The following is a 20,858-nucleotide window of genomic DNA, read 5'->3' as shown; positions in this document are numbered from 1 at the left end:
GGGCACTAGGACAGGTGAGGTATAGGGATTATAATAAAGGCACTAAGATAGGTGAGATATAGGGATTATAATGGGGGCAATAGGACAGGTGAGGTATAGGGATTATAATGGGGGCAATAGGAAAGGTGAGGTATAGGGATTATAATAGGGGCACTAGGAAAGGTGAGGGATAGGGATTATAATGGGGGGCACTAGGACAGGTGAGGTATAGGGATTATAATGGGGGCACTAGGAAAGGTGAGGGATAGGGATTATAATGGGGGGCACTAGGACAGGTGAGGTATAGGGATTATAATGGGGGCACTAGGACAAGTGAGGTATAGGGATTATAATGGGGGCACTAGGACAAGTGAGGCATAGGGATTATAATGGGGGCACTAGGACAGTTGAGGTATAGGGATTATAATGGGGGCACTAGGACAGGTGAGGTATAGGGATTATAATGGGGGAACTAGGACAGGTGAGGTATAGGGATTATAATGGGGGCACTAGGACAGGTGAGGTATAGGGATTATAATGGGGGCACTAGGACAGTTGAGGCATAGAGATTATAATGGGGGCACTAGGACAGGTGAGGTATAAGGATTATAATGGGGGCACCAGGACAGGTGAGGTATAGGGATTATAATGGGGGCACTAGGACAGGTGAGGTATAGGGATTATAATGGGGGCACTAGGACAGGTGAGGTATAGGGATTATAATGGGGGTTCAGGTAAGATTTTGCTATAAAAGGGATGAGTACCATGGCATATTAGCTCAAATAAAAGGATAGGTGGCAGGGTGACCACATAGGGGACATATAGGGGATACAAGGATGTAAGGAATTGTGATTCGAAAGAACTGTCTGAAGGAAGAGCCATGCCCTACATAAGAAATAGTGAAATACCTTACGCCTTAAGACTGGACATGGGCATCTGTTGTAAATCGTCACATATAGCACACACAGCCGGCCTCCACTCTCCTGCATTAAGAGATCTCAAATAAGGAAAAGTGACTTCATAAGAAATATTCAAGAGGTGTCTTAGGGGGAGGACTGACTTTTCATAGGTTCTTACAGTAGGCACTGAGGCAGTAATAACAGCCACGACGACGATGGGCCAGAATTAATAGGCTGTAAGCAGCCCCCGGCCCTGGCCCGGCAAACTCCTGCTCTGAGTGGCTTCTTATTGTGTGGAATAAATGAGCCTGAATAAGAGCCAAGATAAGAGGCTACATCATTACTTAGAAAGCGGACCCCAGGGCAGGGTGAAAATGGGCACAGCTGAGAGTCACATAAAGCAGGTTAGGTGCATGGTTAGTACATACACTGCAAATCAAAGAGACGTTTCTGTAAAGACTGGGGGCTTAATATACAGAAGGTCTGGAACAAGTACTGTCTTCACAGGGAGAGAATTAACAGTGTGGGGACATGAGTGGTAGAAGGTACAATGCTAAGTGTGGGGACATGAGTGGTAGAAGGTACAATGCTAAGTGTGGGGACATGAGTGGGTGCAGGTACAGCGCCGAGTGTGGGAACATTAGTGGGTGCAGGTACATTGCTGAGTGTGGGGACATTAGTGGGTGCAGGTACAGCACTGAGTGTGGGGACATTAGTGGGTGCAGGTACAGCGCTGAGTGTGGGGACATTAGTGGGTGCAGGTACAATGCTGAGTGTGGGGACATTAGTGGGTGCAGGTACAGCGCCGAGTGTGGGAACATTAGTGGGTGCAGGTACAGCACTGAGTGTGGGAACATTAGTGGGTACAGGTACAGCACTGAATGTGGGAACATTAGTGGGTGCAGGTACAGCGCTGAGTGTGGGAACATTAGTGGGTGCAGGTACAGCACTGAGTGTGGGGACATTAGTGGGTGCAGGTACAGCGCTGAGTGTGGGGACATTAGTGGGTGCAGGTACAATGCTGAGTGTGGGGACATTAGTAGGTGCAGGTACAGCGCTGAGTGTGGGAACATTAGTGGGTGCAGGTACAGCACTGAGTGTGGGGACATTAGTGGGTGCAGGTACAGCGCTGAGTGTGGGGACATTAGTGGGTGCAGGTACAATGCTGAGTGTGGGGACATTAGTAGGTGCAGGTACAATGCTGAGTGTGGGAACATTAGTGGGTGCAGGTACAGCACTGAGTGTGGGGACATTAGTGGGTGCAGGTACAATGCTGAGTGTGGGGACATTAGTGGGTGCAGGTACAATGCTGAGTGTGGGGACATTAGTAGGTGCAGGTACAATGCTGAGTGTGGGGACATTAGTGGGTGCAGGTACAATGCTGAGTGTGGGGACATTAGTGGGTGCAGGTATGTTATATGCATGATTTAATGATGCTGATCCCCAGTACAATTTTCCCTTAAATAGAGGGGTATTGAGGATTGTTAAGGGTGGGTTCACATCGTGATTTTCCCATCTGTGTATACATTAAAGGGATTCTGTCACCAGGTTTCACCCCTGTCAGCTAAACATATGCTGATGTTCAGGGCCTCATCAGGATTCCTAATGTGGGCTTCTAAATGTGATCCGTAGTCTTATTTTGCTAAAAAACAGGTTTTACTAACCTGTCACTCAAAGAAATAAGGTGCCCAAGGGGATGTCAAGGGATGCAAGGTGCCGGCCGCACCCACCGCCGTTCGTGCCCAGCGGCGCCTTTCCAGACTTCTGCTCTGCCTCCTAATCCTCTGTGCCGCCTCTCGCTCTCCCTCCCTCCCCCCTCCTCCTCCTACTGTAAGATCTCGCGCGTGCGCACAGGGCTCTGAGAGGCTGGCGCCAGAGTGCAGGTCATACCGGGGTTGAGCGAAGTGCCGGCGCATGCGCACTTCGCTTTAAGAAGCCAAATCGAGAAGTCCGCACGGGCGCATCAGGCAGAGCCCTGTGCGCACGCGCGAGATCTTACAGCAGGAGAAGGAGGGGGGAGGGAGGGAGAGCGAGAGGCGGCACAGAGGATTAGAAGGCGGTGCAGAAGTCTGGAAAGGCGGCGCTTGGCACGAACGGCGGTGGGTGCGGCCGGCACCTTGCATCCCTTGACATCCCCTTGGGCACCTTATTTCTTTGAGTGACAGGTTAGTAAAACCTTTTTTTTTTTTAGCAAAATAAGACTACGGATCACATTTAGAAGCCCACATTAGGAATCCTGATGAGGCCCTGAACATCAGCATATGTTTAGCTGACAGGGGTGAAACCTGGTGACAGAATCCCTTTAAATATTAATTCACCATAGAGTTCCATTGAAAAAAAATGTATATTTTTTTTTTAACCAGACTCTGCAGGATACAAGAACGTGCTGTGCTGCGTTTTGTATTTATACAAGTCAAACGTAGGCATAAAACCCACCCTAAGTGTTTTTTGCTGCACTGTAAAACAAACTATCTTAAAATGTTTACTGAAAATGAATAGGTTATAAAATGCTGAACGCTGCTCTCCAGCCTGGCTTACAGAGCGGGTTCCTGATAAGGTAAAGCCTAAAGTAAGCACTGGCCACATCCTGTGACAGTGGAGGTAGAGCAGGGCCTCTAGGCGCTCAGGTGATGTGACAGCTGACAGAGGAGCTCCGGATCAGTGGATTGACAGATGAAAGGCAGTCGGTGTATGTGACACCAGAGAGCACAGACTGTGGCGGTGATGCCAGCGCAGGGTCATGTAATAATGTATAATGGAAGGAGGCTTTGTGTGAGCAGTACCGATCTGTGCCTGTAATCCCTGGATGGGAGGCAGCTGTCCGCACCCGATTAACATCCCCAAATCCCCTGCCCTCCCATCACAGGCTGTGTATTTATATTAATTATACCCCACTGCCTGCATGATACCACTCGGACCCCCACCACTTTATCTTGCTTATAATTAATAGGAAGCTTTTTAATTTGGCAACAGGAGAGGAAACTGCTCACACAGTGAGAGGCCTGACGACGACATCCAGCCTGATAATACACATGCAATGGACGCCCCATACACAGCGCATGAGTACTGTATAATATCAGTGTTATTACCTATACACACCCCACGGCTCCACCGTATGATTACTATATAATATCAGCGGTATTACCTATACACACCCCGCGGTTCCACCGTATGACTACTATATAATATCAGCGGTATTACCTATACACACCCCGCGGTTACCCCGTATGATTACTGTATAATATCAGCGGTATTACCTATTCACACCCCGCGGCTCCACTGTATGATTACTATATAATATCAGTGATATTACCTATACACACCCCGCGGTTACCCCGGATGATTACTGTATAATATCAGCGGTATTACCTATACACACCCCGCGGCTCCATCGTATGATTACTGTATAATATCAGCGGTATTACCTATACACACCCCGCGGCTCCACCGTATGATTACTGTATAATATCAGCGGTATTACCTATACACACCCCGCGGCTCCATCGTATGATTACTGTATAATATCAGCGGTATTACCTATACACCCCGTGGCTCCACCATATGATTACTATATAATATCCCCACGGCTCCACCGTATGATTACTGTATAATATCAGCGGTATTACCTATACACACCCCGCGGCTCCATCGTATGATTACTGTATAATATCAGCGGTATTACCTATACACACCCCGCGGCTCCATCGTATGATTACTGTATAATATCAGCGGTATTACCTATACACCCCGTGGCTCCACCATATGATTACTATATAATATCCCCACGGCTCCACCGTATGATTACTGTATAATATCAGCGGTATTACCTATACACACCCCGCGACTCCACCGTATGATTAATATATAATATCAGTGGTATTACCTATACACACTTCGCGGCTCCACCATATGTTTACTGTATAATATCAGCGGTATTACCTATACACACCTCGCGGCTCCACCGTATGATTGCTATATAATATCAGCGGTATTACCTATACACACTTCGCGGCTCCACCATATGTTTACTGTATAATATCAGCGGTATTACCTATACACACCTCGCGGCTCCACCGTATGATTGCTATATAATATCAGCGGTATTACCTATACCCACTTCGCGGCTCCACCATATGTTTACTGTATAATATCAGCGGTATTACCTATACAACCCCCGCGGCTCCCATGCACTTGGCCATGTCAATACTTCAGTCTACAAAATACAGATTACATTTTTGATCCGCATCCGGCCCACAAAAAATGGGGATCAGATGCGGACCAATAATACATTCATGTGCATGAGCCCTAATGGTGTTCTCACCAGAAATGTGTAAAGCAGTGTTTTTTATATCATGTATTTATTTTTTGTTATGTTCTGAGATCAATTATTTTTTTTTTTTATATAACGAGTGCTGAACCAATTCAGGTCTTTTTGGCCAGTTGCTCTGTGTAGTCAGCCCTGTGTTCCAGCACCGTGCAGACATGGAGGTGAGCCTGTATTTGGTAAGCTGCTGTGTATCTTCCTGCAAAGTAGCGGAAACATACTTTATAGCGTATATAGATTTCATCCCGGAGAATGCGGACATATTTGTGATGCACAATGTTTCGGTCATAACTGGACCCCTGTCCTGTAACATCTGGCAGTATTTGCAGAGCGGGATCGTGCATCATCCCCGCAGTGCGCGCCGTGAGTGATGCCTGAGGTTTGCAACTTTTTGGATGTTACTTCACATAAATTTAGGCGCATGTAGTGTTTGCATGCAGCACTTTCTGAAAAGGGGAGAGGAGAAGCGCGGTGTGGGCGGGACCACGCCCATTTACTTTTATTTATGCCAGTGTACGGAGGTCTGAAATCTAGGTGTACGGACTGCGGGGGATGCAGCTAATTATAATTTAAAGGGGTATTCCGGTTATATCGTTAGGGCAGTGATGGCTAACCTCCGGCACTGCAGCTGTGGTGAAACTACGACTCCCAGTATGCTCTATTCATTTCTATGGAGTTCTGAGAACAGCCAAGCAAGTGTGCATCTTGGAAGTTGTAGTTTTACCACAGCTGGAGTGCCGGAGTTTAGCCATTACAGAGAAAGGGAATAACTATTAGATCATTGGGGTTCCTACCGTTGGGACCCCCATCGATCATGAGGACGGGGGGCCCAAAACCTTGTGGAACCCCCTTGAAATGAACAGAACGGGTGTTTGGAAATATGCACAAACGCTCCATTTATTACTATGGAAGTCCCTGAGATAGTCGAGTGCTGTACTACCATAGAAATGAATGGAGTAGCATTTCTGACTACCCACTCCGTTTATTTCAGGGGGCTCTATCGGGTTTGGGGCCCAGGTTCTCATGAACAGTGGGGTCCCAGTAGTAGGACCTTTACCGATCTAATAGCTATCCCCTTTCCCAGGGCTGGCCAACCTGCGGCTCTCCAGCTGTTGTAAAACTACAATTCCCACCATGCCCTGCTGTACGCTGATAGTTGTGGCTGTCTGGGCATGCTGGGAGTTGTAGATTTGCAACAGCTGGAGAGCCGCAGGTTGGCCAGCTCTGCCCTATCCTGTGGATAGGGTATAACGATGTAACCGGAATGACTTACATTGAAAGTCAATGGGGGACGGATCTGTTTAGAATTGCACCATATTGTGTCAATGTAAACGGATCCGTCCCCATTGACTTACATTGTAAGTCAGGACGGATCCGTTTGGCTCCGCATCGCCAGGCGGACACCAAAACGTTGTAAGCAGCGTTTTGGTGTCCGCCTCCAGAGCGGAATGGAGGCAGAACGAAGCCAAACTGATGCATTCTGAACGGATCCTTATCCATTCAGAATGCATTGGGGCTGAACTGATCCGTTTTGGGGCGCTTGTGAGAGCCTTGAAACGGATCTCACAGGCGGACCCAGAAACGGCAGTGTGAAAGTAGCCTAAGCCTATCATGTGTGATACTGTCTGCTCAGCCTATCTACGTCAACCAAGTGTGATACTGTCCGCTGAGCTTGTGTATCTAATCCTACAATGTGTGATACAGTCTGCAGAGCTGTGTATCTCGAAAAATTAGAATATCGTGCAAAAGTTCATTTATTTCAGTAATGCAACTTAAAAGATGAAACTAATATATAAGATAGACTCATTACATGAAAAGCAAGATATTCCAAGCCTTTATTTGTTATAATTTGGATGATTATGGCTTACAGCTTATGAAAACCCCAAAGTCACAATATCAGAAAATTAGAATAATACATGAAAAAAAGGATGTTAAAAAAAGGATGTTAAATAGAAAAAGGTAGGACCTCTGAAAAGTATAATCATGCATATGTCCTCAGTACTTGGTTCGGGCCCCTCAGTGCGCAGTGGCATGGATGCTATCAGCCTATGACACTGCTGAGGTTTTATGGAAGACCAGGACGCTTCAGCCTTCAGCTCTTCTGCATTGTTCGGTCTCACGCCTCTCATCTTTCTCTTGGCAATGCCCTGTAGATTCTCTATGGGGTTCAGGCCAGGTGAGTTTGCTGCTCCATCAAGCACAGTAGTCCCATAGTCATTGAACAAGGTTTTGGTACTTTTGGCAGTGTGGGCAGGTGCCAAGTCCTACTGGAAAATGAGATCACCATCTCCATGAAGCTCGTCTGCGGTAGGAAGCATGAAGTGCTCCAGAATCTCCTGGTAGACACCGACTGTGGAAACTTCACACTGGACCTCAAGCACCTTGCATTGTGTGCCTCTCCATTCTTCCTCCAGACTCTGGGTTCTTGGTTTCCAAATGAGATGCAAAAGATGGTCTCATCAGAAAAGAGGACTTTGGACCACCGAGCAACAGACTGTCATCGCAATTCTTGCGATTCTCATCCTCTTTATGTGGTGCCAAATCAGTTAAAAGTATAAGTATGTACGTATCATACTGCTTTCATAATGAGACCAGACACACCAGTTGGTTTCATTGAAGCATCTTATCATCCCCCTGAGCCAGAACAAGAGAGAGCTTTATTCAAGTTACATTAACTTAAACAGCAGAGATGACATCACAAAAAGGGTTGTTCCTTAAAGGGGTTATGCTAGCGATATGCCCCCATTGTCTAAGATGAGATAACCCCTTTAAGAATAGACTATTGGCTCCTTGATAGGAGTGGTTTCAGCAACTTCAACTCTCAGTTCATAGGTAGATTTGAAAACTGCAACCTAATCCCCCCCTTCCCCTATTGACCATCAGACAAAGGAATGCTCACATGGCTCATACATCTGGTTTGCGGCCATCTAGTGGACAAAAAAGTGTACTACAGAATGTTCACAGTATATATATAGAGATATAAAATTTCTCACACACAGTGGCGTCGCTACAGGGGGGCAATTGCCCCCCCCCCCCAGGTCATTCCTTGCCCCCCCTGATTTGCTGCCTGCGCCCAGCCGGCCACACTACTGACTCAGTGATTAAAGTTAAAGTACACACACTACAACACAACACACAGATACATACACAGTCTCAGATGAGAGTCACATGACAGATGGGGGTGGGCGCGGCGGTCGGACCCAGCGGACTCGCGGAAGCAGAGCGCGCAGGGTGGGAGTGTGGTAGCCGCAGAGACGAGTTGACGTCACGGTCGTCACCACGTAAAGCTGCATGCCTGCCCGCCCGCCCGAACGTTTGCTGCCTTCATGTTCTGCTCCTGCATCACTCTGCTAGTCTTCTGTTAGTCTAGTGACTTCTAGTGTGAGCGGCTGAGCCTGTCTCTGTCTGTGTGCCCACTGCCTAGGGCTAGGCCCCAGCTTCGGACTGTCAGGAGAGGAGGACAGGAGTGGACTACTGACTGTGACTGTGTCTGTAGCTGCTGTGGCACCTTCCCAACTCTGCCTGGCGGGCCCTGGGCCTAGAGAAAAGAAAACAAAGTAAGAATAAAAGTTTTTAAAAAAAGTATGTACCACTACCCCCACTACCTCGTCTCATGGCCTGCCCTGCCTCAACCCTGATACCCCTATAACTTAGGGCTCTTTCACACTTGCGTTGTTCTTTTCCGGCATAGCAGTGCTCCAGACAAAAAAATAAAATACCTAGTAGCCATTGGCTCCTGAACTGAAAAATTTAGGAGCCAAATCCAATTTTTAGTCGCCAAATCAAAATCGAATCAAAATTTTAGTATCGTGACAACGCTACGCAGATCAGATCGGCGTAGGGTTGTTTTGATACCAAAATTTTGATTCGCTTTCGTCACCATAAAAAAGTATTGCGATACACAATACCGCGCAAAAAAAAAAAACACCAAAAAAAAGCTGCATTTCGCATTCTATGAAACATTCGGCCCATAATAGAACAGTCCTATCCTATTTTTTGGGGTGACAAGGTGACTAAAAAATGGCGAATGCTCACAGCATAGGAGATATTTTTTAATAATTTAATAGTTTGGACAGCGCTATGTAATATGTTTATTTATTGTTTATATATTTTATATGTAAAATTGGGAAAGGGGGGATTTAAACTTAATATTTTAGGGTACTTTCACACTAGCGTTTTTCTTTTCCGGCATACAGTTCCGTCCTAGGGGCTCTATATCAGAAAAGAACTGATCAGGCATATCCCCATGCATTCTGAATGGAGAGCAATCCGTTCAGGATGTCTTCAGTTCAGTCATTTTGACTGATCAGGCAAAAGATAAAACCGCAGCATGCTATGGTTTTATCTCCGGCGAAATAAACTGAAGATTTGCCTGAATGTCGAATCCATCATTTTTCCCCATAGGAATGTATGAATGTATACCCGCACTAAATCCAGACCCATTCATTTCTATGGGGCTGTGCACATGAGCGGTGATTTTCACACATCACTTGTGCGTTGCGTGAAAATCGCAGCATGCTCTATGTTGTGCGTTTTTCACGCAACGCAGGCCCCATAGAAGTTAATGGGGCTGCGTGAAAATCGCAAGCAAGTGCGGATGCGGTGCGATTTTCACGCATGGTTGCTAGGATGAAAGTCTATTCACTATATTATAACATGGTTATAAGGGAAAATAATAGCATTCTTTAATACAGAATGCTTAGTAGAAGGTGAATATAATAAACATTATATACACCCCAGTATAATAAACATTGGTGGCGCAGTGCGCCCCCCCAATCTAATAAACATTGGTGGCGCAGTGCGCCCCCCCAACACCCCAGTATAATAAACATTGGTGGCGCAGTGCGCCCCCCCAATATAATAAACATTGGTGGCGCAGTGCACCCCCCCAATATAATAAACATTGGTGGCGCAGTGCACCCCCCCAATATAATAAACATTGGTGGCGCAGTGCGCCCCCCGAACATAACAAACATTGGTGGCGCAGTGCGCCCCTCCATTATAATAAACATTATTGGCGCAGTGGCAATGAGGGTTAAAAAATAAAAAAAAAATTAACTCACCTCCTCCAATTGATCGTCTCCTGTTCTTTCTTCAGGACCTGTGGTGACATCACTGTGCTCATCACATGATCCATCACCATGGTAATGGACCATGTGATGAGCTCAGTGACGTCACCACAGGTCCTGAAGAAAGAACAGGAGACCGGCAGCTACGCGATCAACTGGAGGAGGTGAGTTAATTATTTTATTATTTTTTAACCCTCATTGGCACTTCCCACTGAGCCACCAATGTTTCTTATACAAATACAGGAGGTGGGTGCCGGAATCAAATAGCCGGCATCCGACGTTTGTGACAGGGAGCTGCGATCAGCAGCAGTTAACCCCTCAGGTACCACACCTGAAGGGTTAACTCAACTGCAGCCGATCGCAGCTCCCTGTCATAGAGGTCGGGTGTCGGCTATTTGATTCCGGCAACCGCCTCCAGTATTTGTATTACAGGTCAGTTATCTTCATTGGTGGCGCAGTGGTGACGCAAATGCTGAAAGTAGCCTTAGATACACATTAGTGTTCGGGGCTGCGCTTGTGAGTTCCGTTTGAAGGCTCTCACAAGCGGCCCCGAACTGATCCGTCCAGCCCTAATGCATTCTGAGTGGATGCGGATCCGCTCAGAATGCATCAGTCTGGCACCGTCTGTCCTCCGCTCAGCAGGCGGACACCTGAACGCAGCTTGCAGCAAACGGATCCGTCCAGAGTTAAAAGGGAAGTCAATGGGGGCGGATCCGTTCGAAGGTGACACAATATGGTGCATTTTTCAAACGGATCCGTCCCCCATTGACTTTCAATGTAAAGTCTGGATGGATCCGTCTGAATACAAATTGTACTTAGACTTTTTTAGCAAAATATAATGCAGACGGTTCTGTCTGAACGGATACCATCGTTTGCATTATAGGAGCGGATCCGTCTGTACAAATACCAGACGGATCCGCTCCGAACGCAAGTGTGAAAGTAGCCTTAGCCTATCATGTGTGATACTGTCTGCTCAGCTTGTGTATCTATTCCTACCATGTGTGATACTGTCTGCTCAGCTTGTGTATCTATTCCTACCATGTGTGATACTGTCTGCCAAGCCATATATCTAATCCTATTGTGTGTGATACTGTCTGCTCAGCTTGTGTATCTAAGCCTACCATGTGTGATACTGTCTGCTCAGCTCGTGTATCTATTCCTACCATGTGTGATACTGTCTGCTCAGCTTGTGTATCTATTCCTACCATGTGTGATACTGTCTGCCAAGCCATGTATCTAATCCTATTGTGTGTGATACTGTCTGCTCAGCTTGTGTATCTAAGCCTACCATGTGTGATACTGTCTGCCAAGCATCTAATCCTATTGTGTGTGATACTGTCTGCTCAGCTTGTGTATCTAAGCCTATCATATGTGATACTGTCTGCCAAGCCATGTATCTAATCCTATTGTGTGTGATACTGTCTGCTCAGCTTGTGTATCAAAGCCTATCATATGTGATACTGTCTGCTCGACTTGTATCTCTGCCTCTAGTGTCTACAGAGCTGTGTATCTAAACCAGCCATGTGTGGCACTGTCTCCACAGCTTGTGTATCTAAGCCGATCATGTGTGATACTGTCTGCTGAGCCATGTATCTAATCCTATTGTGTGTGATACTGTCTGCTCAGCTTGTGTATCTATTTCTACAATGTGTGATACTGTCTGCTCAGCTTGTGTATCTAAGCCTATCATGTGTGATACTGTCTGCTCAGCTTGTGTATCTAAGCCTATCATGTGTGATACTGTCTGCTCAGCTTGTGTATCTAAGCCTATCATGTGTGATACTGTCTGCTCAGCTTGTATATCTAAGCCTATCATGTGTGATACTGTCTGCTCAGCTTGTATCTCTGCCTCTAGTGTCTACAGAGCTGTGTATCTAAACCAGCCATGTGTGGCACTGTCTCCACAGCATGTGTATCTAAGCCTATCATGTGTGATACTGTCTGTGAGCTGGTGTATCTAAACCAGTCACGTGCGATACCGTCAGCCGAGCTTGTTAAACCTATCACCTGTGACACTTTCTGCAGGGTCAGTGTATCTAAGTCTAACGTGCGATACAGTGCAGAAACTCTCCGCTGCATAGAATTTGCCGCTAAGGTAAGTTACGGACGGTCACAGCCAAAAAGCACAATATAAACGCTCCATGTGAACACGCCCTTGCACAATCTACACTTGGTAAGGAAATTTGTGACTGCCGACATTTATTTCTACATCTTTTACCTCAGTAAAATGACTTTCCGGACTCATAGCCTCCCATTTACCTCAGCGTCAGACGCTGCCAAAACTTTGCTCACTTTCCCGCCCTTTTACGTTGGCCCCACCCACCACGTTTATGGTAACGCCCAAAGCCTCCCCGCCGCACTCTGCCGAGGCTCCACCTCTTTACCGCTGCCTCCGCCCGTGACGTCATTAACAAGCGACCAGCAGTGCACGTTGTGTGTGGAGCTCGTCGCGTCTCTCGCCATCTGCAGTATGTATTCTCAGGGTGGACGGCGTGCTCGTGTGCAGTGTGAGGAGCGGCTGTGTGGATGCAGGGCATTACATTATCCGGTGATCACGGTGTCTGGATCAGATCACGCGGTCTATGCCTGTTTTGGGTGAAGAAATGTGGCCTTTTGGTGAAACAGATCACGTGATATGTGATGGGGGCAGTGTGGGTCATGTATTACCATATGAGGCAGAGGGATAACTGATGACATGAGTGGCAACAATTAGCAGGTTTAAAGGGGCACTCCTATTTTATAAAGTCATGGCATCACTTCATGATTGGTGGGGTCTGACCTCTGGTCCTGAAAATGAAGGGGAAGCAACGGTTAAAGGGCTTGTCCCATTACAACAACCTCATCAATGGGGGTCTGATTGCCCCCCCCCCCCCCCTCGATAACAAGAACGGGCCCGTGTTCACCAATTTGATTAGCGCTGCAGATACGTGTTCTCTGTTTGACTCTGATCGCCGGTTACAAGCACCCAGCTGTCTCTGGCAGCCTCATAGAGCAGAATGGAGGGGCAGCGTGCATGCTGCTCCATTCAAATAGAGGAGGCAGGGGCCCCAGTCTTGTGATCAGCAGGGGCCCCACCGATCAGACAGTTATTTCCTATTTTGTGGCTCCATTTTTCTGGGCCTGTGTTGCTGTACAGAGGAAACACAGTGAAGCGGATCATTGGCCCGCACTAATCATCTCAGCCATTAGAAGATGGGAGTACCCCTTTAACTTGTCGTACATTGATTCCATATATGTGATGATAACGAGAGTCTGCCGCCTCGTCTGGTTTTTCCTAAAACCGGGCCCCCAAGTTATGTAGGAACCACGGAGCAGCTCCTCTCACTTGATTGCCACAGGTGGCGCTATTTTTTTGTTAGGGGGTGTGGTGAGATCGGTGGGAGTTATTCCTTCACCCTTTTTGTCTTTTCTGACTTTCTTGGCACTGAAGGCAGGGAGTATGGGGATGTTCAATCCCGGGGAGGGTTATAGTAAATAATTTTGTCTATTTCGAGAACAATATGGAAGATGAACAGGAGCAGGTGACTGAAGGTGGGGCCGAGGAAGAAGAGAGCGTAGGGGGCAGCGCCCAGGGAGAAGGTGATGCTGAGATGGCGGAGGAAGAGGAGAAGGAATCAGAAGGCAAGAAGAAGACTGCTATCCCCGGCATTATATACCTGGGTCACATCCCACCTCGACTTCGGCCGCGTCACATCCGCAACATGATGAGCGCCCATGGAGAAGTGGGAAGGATTTTTCTGCAGGCCGAGGGTGAGAACAAGGAGGTTCATTAAAGGGTTTCTCCAGGACTTGAGGACTTCATAGTAGACCAAGCACAGCACCATCCATTGTATAGTGGCTGACAACCCCTTTAGGCCTCTTTCACACTTGCGTTGTCCGGATCCGGCGTGTACTCCACTTGCCGGAATTACACGCCGGATCCGGAAAAACGCAAGTGTACTGAAAGCATTTGAAGACGGATCCGTCTTCAAAATGCTTTCAGTGTTACTATGGCACCCAGGACGCTATTAAAGTCCTGGTTGCCATAGTAGGAGCGGGGAGCGGTATACTTACCATCCGTGCGGCTCCCGGGGCGCTCCAGAGTGACGTCAGAGCGCCCCATGCGCATGGATGACGTGCCATGCGATCACGTCATCCATGCGCCTGGGGCGCCCTGACGTCACTCTGGAGCGCCCCGGGAGCCGCACGGACGGTAAGTATGCTGCTCCCCCGCTACACTTTACCATGGCTGCCAGGACTTTAGCGTCCCGGCAGCCTTGGTAACCACTCTAAAAAAGCTAAACGTCGTATCCGGCAATGCGCCGAAACGACGTTTAGCTTAAGGCCGGATCCGGATCAATGCCTTTCAATGGGCATTAATTCCGGATCCGGCCTTGCGGCAAGTCTTCAGGATTTTTGGCCGGAGCAAAAAGCGCAGCATGCTGCAGTATTTTCTCCGGCCAAAAAACGTTCCGTTCCGGAACTGAAGGCATCCTGATGCATCCTGAACGGATTTCACTCCATTCAGAATGCATTAGGATAAAACTGATCAGGATTCTTCCGGCATAGAGCCCCGACGACGGAACTCTATGCCGGAAGACAAGAACGCAGGTGTGAAAGAGCCCTTAACTGTTTTTATAGAAGATGATCCACAGACTGTGGCATCTGATGAAGGTAGATGGGTTTAAAGGGGTTCTGCACTTTGTTTAAACTTATGATCTATCCTCTGGATAGATCATCAGCATCTGACCGGCGGGGGTCCGACACCCGGGACCCCCACCGATCAGCTGTTTGAGAAGGCAGCGGCGCTCCAGCAGTGCAACGGCCTTCTCATTATTTACCGCTGGCCCAGTGACGTCACGACTAGTATCAACTCGCCTGGGTGGGGCTAAGCTCCATTCAAGTGAACAGAGCTTAGCCACGCCCAGGCCAGTTATACTAGTCGTGACGTCACTGGTCCGGCGGTAAACAGCGAGAAGGCCGCGGCGCTGCTGCCTTCTCAAACAGCTGATCGGCGGGGGTCCCGGGCGTCGGACCCCTGCCGATCAGAAGCTGATGATCTATCCAGAGGATAGATTATCAGTTTAAATAAAGTGCAGAATCCTTTTGAGGTCCAGTTGCCACCTCATTAGGAGGAACAAGGGGTTAGAAGACCCATGTTCTGAGACGGGTGCAGATCCTTCCACTGGGACCTGCACCTATGGGACATTTAGGCAAATTCGAGATCTCCATTCATTATTTACTTGATTGCTAAAATCGGCAATGTAATATATTCGCGATCAACACTAAGGGGTAGCAACTTTCCTGTTGGTTGCTAAGTGCCAATATTCGCGAGAAATTTGCAATTAGCATATTCAGGAATAAGAATATATAGCACTATAATCTAAATATTCACGAATTCTCAAAGTGGCGATATTCACGATTCGAATATTTGCGCTCAACACTAGTAGAAATAACCCTTTTGATAGGGCTGCATTACTCAGTCCTACTTAAAGGGACGCAGTTTAATTAGTTGATGAGGTGTTTAACCCTTTTTGGACCTTGAAAGCCTTTAAAAAAAAAAAGAGCCTGCTCGTGGGCGCCATAGCTGCCAGGTTTCTGCTCTTAAACAGCAGACACCTGAGGCTAATGTCTGCGATCGGTGATGACGCAGATCAGATATTTAACCCTTCAGATTCCATGGTCAATTGTGACCACTGGATCGGATGCAGCTTTCCCCAGGAGCCTGAACAGCCCCCCCCCCCCCCCCCCCCCACGGCGATCAGGTAGCCATTGGTTGTTTGTGAATGCCCTGGTCTCCAAACAACTTCGTAGATGTCAATATAAAAACAAGTTATAGGGGTCAGAATATGTTGAGATTCCCAATATTTTTTTATTTTTTTTTGTAGTAAAACACAAGGAACACTAAACCCATAACACCAGCAGATTTGCATTTCTTTCCAAATTCACTTTTTTTTTTTCCCAGCATTGTATGCAATATTAAATGGTGCCATTAGAAAGTAAAACTTGTCCCACAAAAAAACAAGCCCTCATGCAGCTATGTGAATTGGGGAGAGAGAGAGAGTTATGGCCCCGGGAATGCAGAGAGTAAAAAAAACATCTGATAAGTGGGGGTGCTGGGAGTTGAACCCCATGCCGATCACATAATGATGACCTATCCTGAGGATAGCTAAACAGCATCTGTCAGCAGTTTTGTACCTATGACACTGGCTGACCGTTGACATGTGCGCTTGGCAGCTGAAGACATCTGTGTTGGTCCCATGTTCACATGTGCGCGCATTGCTGCGAAAAATGATTATACGCAAATGAGCCTCTAGGAGCAACGGGAGCGTTACCATTACACCTAGAGGCTCTGCTCTCTCTGCAACTGCCGCGTCCTCTGCACTTTCAATTACTTCAGAAGTCAGCACTAGGTTTGATGACATTTGCTCTACCTGGCCCTGTCAAAGTGGAGAGAACGCGACAGTTGCAGAGAGAGCAGAGCCTCTAGGTGTAACGGTCACGCCCCCGTTGCGCCTAGAGGCTCATTTGCATATATTACAACATCATTTTTTTTCCAGCAATGTGGGCACATATGAACATGGGACCAACACAGATGCCTTCAGCTGCCAAGTGCACATGTAACCGGTCAGCCAGTGTCATAGGTACAAAACTGCTGACAGAAGCACTTAGAGAAAAATGCTTTCAATTAAGTGCACTAAACAGTGGAATTCCCGGATTGCAGCTTGGGAGGCCATAGTCGTCAGTTCGTCAGTACAGAGGAGGTGCAGTATTGGGTATCTGTTGAGCAGCAGGCATGGCTTTGATTAGACAGGTGTGTTTTCAGACTACCTCAGACTCCAATAGACAGTGCAGCATAGCTGGAATCACTCAGAGCTGAACCCTTAGGCCTCTTTCACACGGGCGTCATGTTTTTTGCCCGGATAAGAGGCGGGTGCGTTGCGGGAAAATGCGCAATTTTTTTCTGCGCAAGTGCAAAACATTGTAATGCGTTTTGCACGCGCGTGAGAAAAATCAGCATGTTTGGTACCCGAACTTCTTCACAGAAGTTCGGGCTTTGGATCGGTGTTCTGTAGATTGTATTATTTTCCCTTAAACCATGGTTATAAGGGAAAATAATAGCATTCTTAATACAGAACGCATAGTACAATAGTGCTGGAGGGGTTAAAAAAATAAAATAAATTTTACTCACCTTAATCCACTTGATCGCGCAGCCGGCATCTCTTCTATCTTCTTTGCTGTGCACAGGAATAGGACCTTTGATGACTTCACTGTGCTCATCACCATGGTGAGGGACCATGTGATTGGATCATGTGATGTGACGTCACCACAGGTCCTTAGCCGGCAGCTCAGCATTACAGAAGACAGAGATCCGCAACTACGTGATCAAGTGGACTCGGTGAGTTAATTTTTTATATTTTTAACCCCTCCATCACTATTGTACTATGTATTCTATATTCAGAATGCTATTATTTTCCCTTAGAACCAAGTTATAAAAATCATGCGTGAAAATCGCACCGCACTTGCTTGCGATTTTTCGCGCTGCCCCATTCACTTCTATGGGGCCTGCGTTGCGTGAAAAATGCAGAATATAGAACGTGCTGCGATTTTCACGCAGCGCACAAGTGATGCGTGAAAATCACTGCTCGTGTGCACAGCCCCATAGAAATGAATGGGTCCGGGTTCGGTGCGGGTGCAATGCGTTCAACTCGCGCATTGCGCCCGTGTGAAAGGGGCCTAACAGAGCAAAACAGCGATCATCATCTTCAATATAAACCCCTTTATAATGGAGACTGATACCCTTCCCCAAGTCCGCCATGACACTCATCTGCAAACCTAATAGGACGTTTAATGTCTCTGTCAGAACGTTTTGTCCGAAAGAAAAAGAAGAAAGCCGGCAGCAACGCCCGTGATTACACGGAGGGATGGGTGGAATTTCGAGACAAACGTGTCGCCAAGCTGGTGGCATCCAGTCTGAATAACGCCCCCATGGGTACCCGGAAGAAGAACCGTTTCCATGATGACTTATGGACCATGAAGGTGAGGGGAGGGGGGGTCTTTCTTCTCTCTGTGTTGCTGTGTGCCTGCTTTTTAGTCACCCCCCCCCTCCCCCTTGTTGCTTTTGACAGTATCTCCACCGCTTTAAGTGGACCCACCTGAGCGAAAGGCTGGCCATCGAGAGGCAGGTGCGGAAGCAGAGGATGCGCGCCGAAGTGTCGCAGGCCAAGAGGGAGACCAACTTCTACATGCAGAACGTGGAGCGCAGCAAAAAGTTTGCCAAATCGGAACAAAGAATGGCGGCAGGCGGCAGCGCGGCGCCCGACAAGCAGTGGAACTTCACACAGCGGAAAACGGAAGAGGAAATACAGACGCTTAAATCCGGCAGCGACAAGAAACGCATACAGAAGAGGCAGGAACAGGCAGAGCGCGCGCAGGAACTATCGCAGACCAATCGCTCGCTTCTTCAGAAAATCTTCAATGCTTCCTGAAGATAGAACAGGGACCGTACCCCGGAGGGTGGGCAAGTGCCTTCCCTCTGACATGGACGATGGTACAGTACATCTGCAGGCGGTACAGCATCCACCTTCAAGAAAGCAGTCAAAGCGCGGCATTCCTGCGCTGGATTATAGTTATATATATTATCACAAATAGCACGTTAAGACCTCCTCATCCGTATTCTCTATATGGACATCTTAGAGGGGGGGGGTCCCAAGATGGAGGACCGCCCCTCCCCTCTGTGTGCCAGAATGGAGAGCTGGACTCAAGCTATGGCTGCTATGTAATGGGTTTACCTGCAAAAAATGATCTCATTGCCCCTGCTTCCGGTCATGGCTGGTTGTTGGGGTCCTTTTACATGAGGTTGTCAGACAGCCGTCTCCGGCGCTCCTTTACAAATGAATGCAGCAGAGGCGTCCATTTCAGGGGGTCTCAATGGGCACGGGTCCCTGTTCTCTTTTTCAATCTCATTATTATCGCCTACCCTGAGGATAACATGTTATAACCGGAATACCCCTTTAACCATTGTTTTTGGATCAACCCCCATGCAGCAGATCTTTTCTAGCTAGTAGAGGGGGTTATTGACCAAGGAATTGCCTTCTGTGATGTCCAGGTGCCCTACTAGAGACATGACGGGGGTTGTCTGGTTCGGACTACTCCCTTGTAGTGTTGAGCGAACTTGTGTTTTAAGTTCGGGTTATCGAAGAATCGCGTTATGGATTCTGCTACCACGGACCATACCAGAATTTAGAATCCATAACCCAATTCTTAGATAACCTGAACCCGAACTTTAGATGCTGAACTTACAACGCAAGTTCGTTCAACACTACTCCCTTGTAATAATGTACAGATACGATGACCAGTCTAGTATCGGTTCACAGATGCAGCGTTGACTGCCTCCAGCAGGGGGCGATCACATCGAGCCATAGGACCTGGAGACAGTGTATTTTCCTGGCTGTAGTAATGGACCTGCCCCGTATGATCAGAATGTTTCTATATATATATCTATCTATCTATCTTTCTAAAAATAATAAATAAAAATATAAACTGGACTTTGTGTGACCCCCGTCCCCATCGTCAGTCCCTTAGGAAGATGGCATTAGAAGCAGGCTGTCAGTCTCATAGAAATGAATGCTGCTCCATTCAGTGAGTAGGAGGAGGGGGCACTTGGTCTCGTGGTCATGGTTGATTGGTTCTAGGGATGAGCGAATCTACTTCGGATGGAACATCTGAATTCGATTTGCATAATTCTTTGTTTGGATACTGTAAGGAGCGTGCGATCTGTACAGTATTAGAATGTATTGGCTCCTATGAGCCAAAGTTATTGCGAGACTTCGCATCATAAATCAATTTCTACTGTAAAAAAAAAAGTTGTACCTTGTAACCGAAGCAGTGTTTGGGAAATGTTTTTTTGTATTTTTTTACAGTAGAAATTGTTATGTGAGACTTCGCAAAGTACCGTAATAACTTAGGCTCATAGGAACCAATACATTCTAAGGGCTCATGCACACAAACATATTTTCTTTGTCTGTTTTTTTTTTTTTTTTTTTTTTTTGCGGACAGTATACAGAACCATTCATTTCAATGGTTGAGCAAAAAAAATGGAAGGTACTCTGTGTGCGTTCTGTTTCCATTCTGCAAAAAAAATAAAAAATAGAACATGTCCTATTTTTGTCGGCATTACGGAAAAAACGCCAGCTGTTACGTTCCGTTTGAATAATGTACGGAGCAAGCACTCCGTACAGAATTAGACCTCATGCACACGACTGTATGTATTTTGCGGTCCGCCAAAAATACGGATGGCGTCCGTGTGCATTCCGTATTTTTTGCGGACCGCAAAATACATAGTTGTGTGCATGAGGCCTAATTCTGTACGGAGTGAGCGCTATTATTCAAATGAAGTATTATGCGGATTGACTTTTTTTTATCCAAAGTAGATTCGCTTATCCCTAATTAGTTCATTTTCTGCTTGTACATCATTATGGGGGCGGCCATCTTGCCTCAGCTCCTGTTAAAAGGGATTGTCCACATTATTTATTTTTTTAAATAAAACTGCCTATAAAGGGACACTGACAGGGCCAATAAGCATATTGAGGTATATATCTGGCAGTA

At 47.1% G+C, this 20,858-nt stretch overlaps 1 protein-coding gene and 1 long non-coding RNA gene across 2 annotated transcripts; one reads left to right on the top strand and one right to left on the bottom strand.

Annotated features, from left to right (window-relative positions):
* Positions 1-7,341: 7,341 nt before the first annotated feature.
* Positions 7,342-12,577, bottom strand: LOC122919511. The gene is made up of 2 exons (XR_006386795.1): positions 12,490-12,577; positions 7,342-8,740 (listed from the first exon to the last, which is right to left on the bottom strand). It is a non-coding gene; the product is annotated as an uncharacterized LOC122919511 (long non-coding RNA).
* An 89-nt stretch (positions 12,578-12,666) lies between these two features.
* Positions 12,667-19,798, top strand: ABT1 (activator of basal transcription 1). Its single transcript, XM_044306169.1, has 4 exons — positions 12,667-12,739; positions 13,766-14,021; positions 18,115-18,290; positions 18,380-19,798. The coding sequence occupies exons 2-4, from the start codon at positions 13,772-13,774 to the stop codon at positions 18,737-18,739; spliced, it is 786 nt and encodes a 261-aa protein (XP_044162104.1). The 5' UTR covers positions 12,667-12,739; positions 13,766-13,771; the 3' UTR covers positions 18,740-19,798.
* Positions 19,799-20,858: the final 1,060 nt, after the last annotated feature.

The sequence above is a fragment of the Bufo gargarizans genome, chromosome 9 (genome assembly GCF_014858855.1).
Source record: "Bufo gargarizans isolate SCDJY-AF-19 chromosome 9, ASM1485885v1, whole genome shotgun sequence".
In the NCBI taxonomy this organism is placed as follows: Eukaryota; Metazoa; Chordata; class Amphibia; order Anura; family Bufonidae; genus Bufo; species Bufo gargarizans.
This window is presented reverse-complemented; position numbering and strand designations above follow the sequence as displayed.

Bases quoted from the DNA above. Each gene is read 5' to 3' on its own strand.
- ABT1 (XM_044306169.1), top strand. From the start codon at position 13,772: ATGGAAGATGAACAGGAGCAGGTGACTGAAGGTGGGGCCGAGGAAGAA. The intron at 14,022-18,114 runs GTGAGAACAAGG...TGTCTCTGTCAG, and splicing joins GATTTTTCTGCAGGCCGAGG to AACGTTTTGTCCGAAAGAAA. The intron at 18,291-18,379 runs GTGAGGGGAGGG...TGCTTTTGACAG, and splicing joins ATGACTTATGGACCATGAAG to TATCTCCACCGCTTTAAGTG.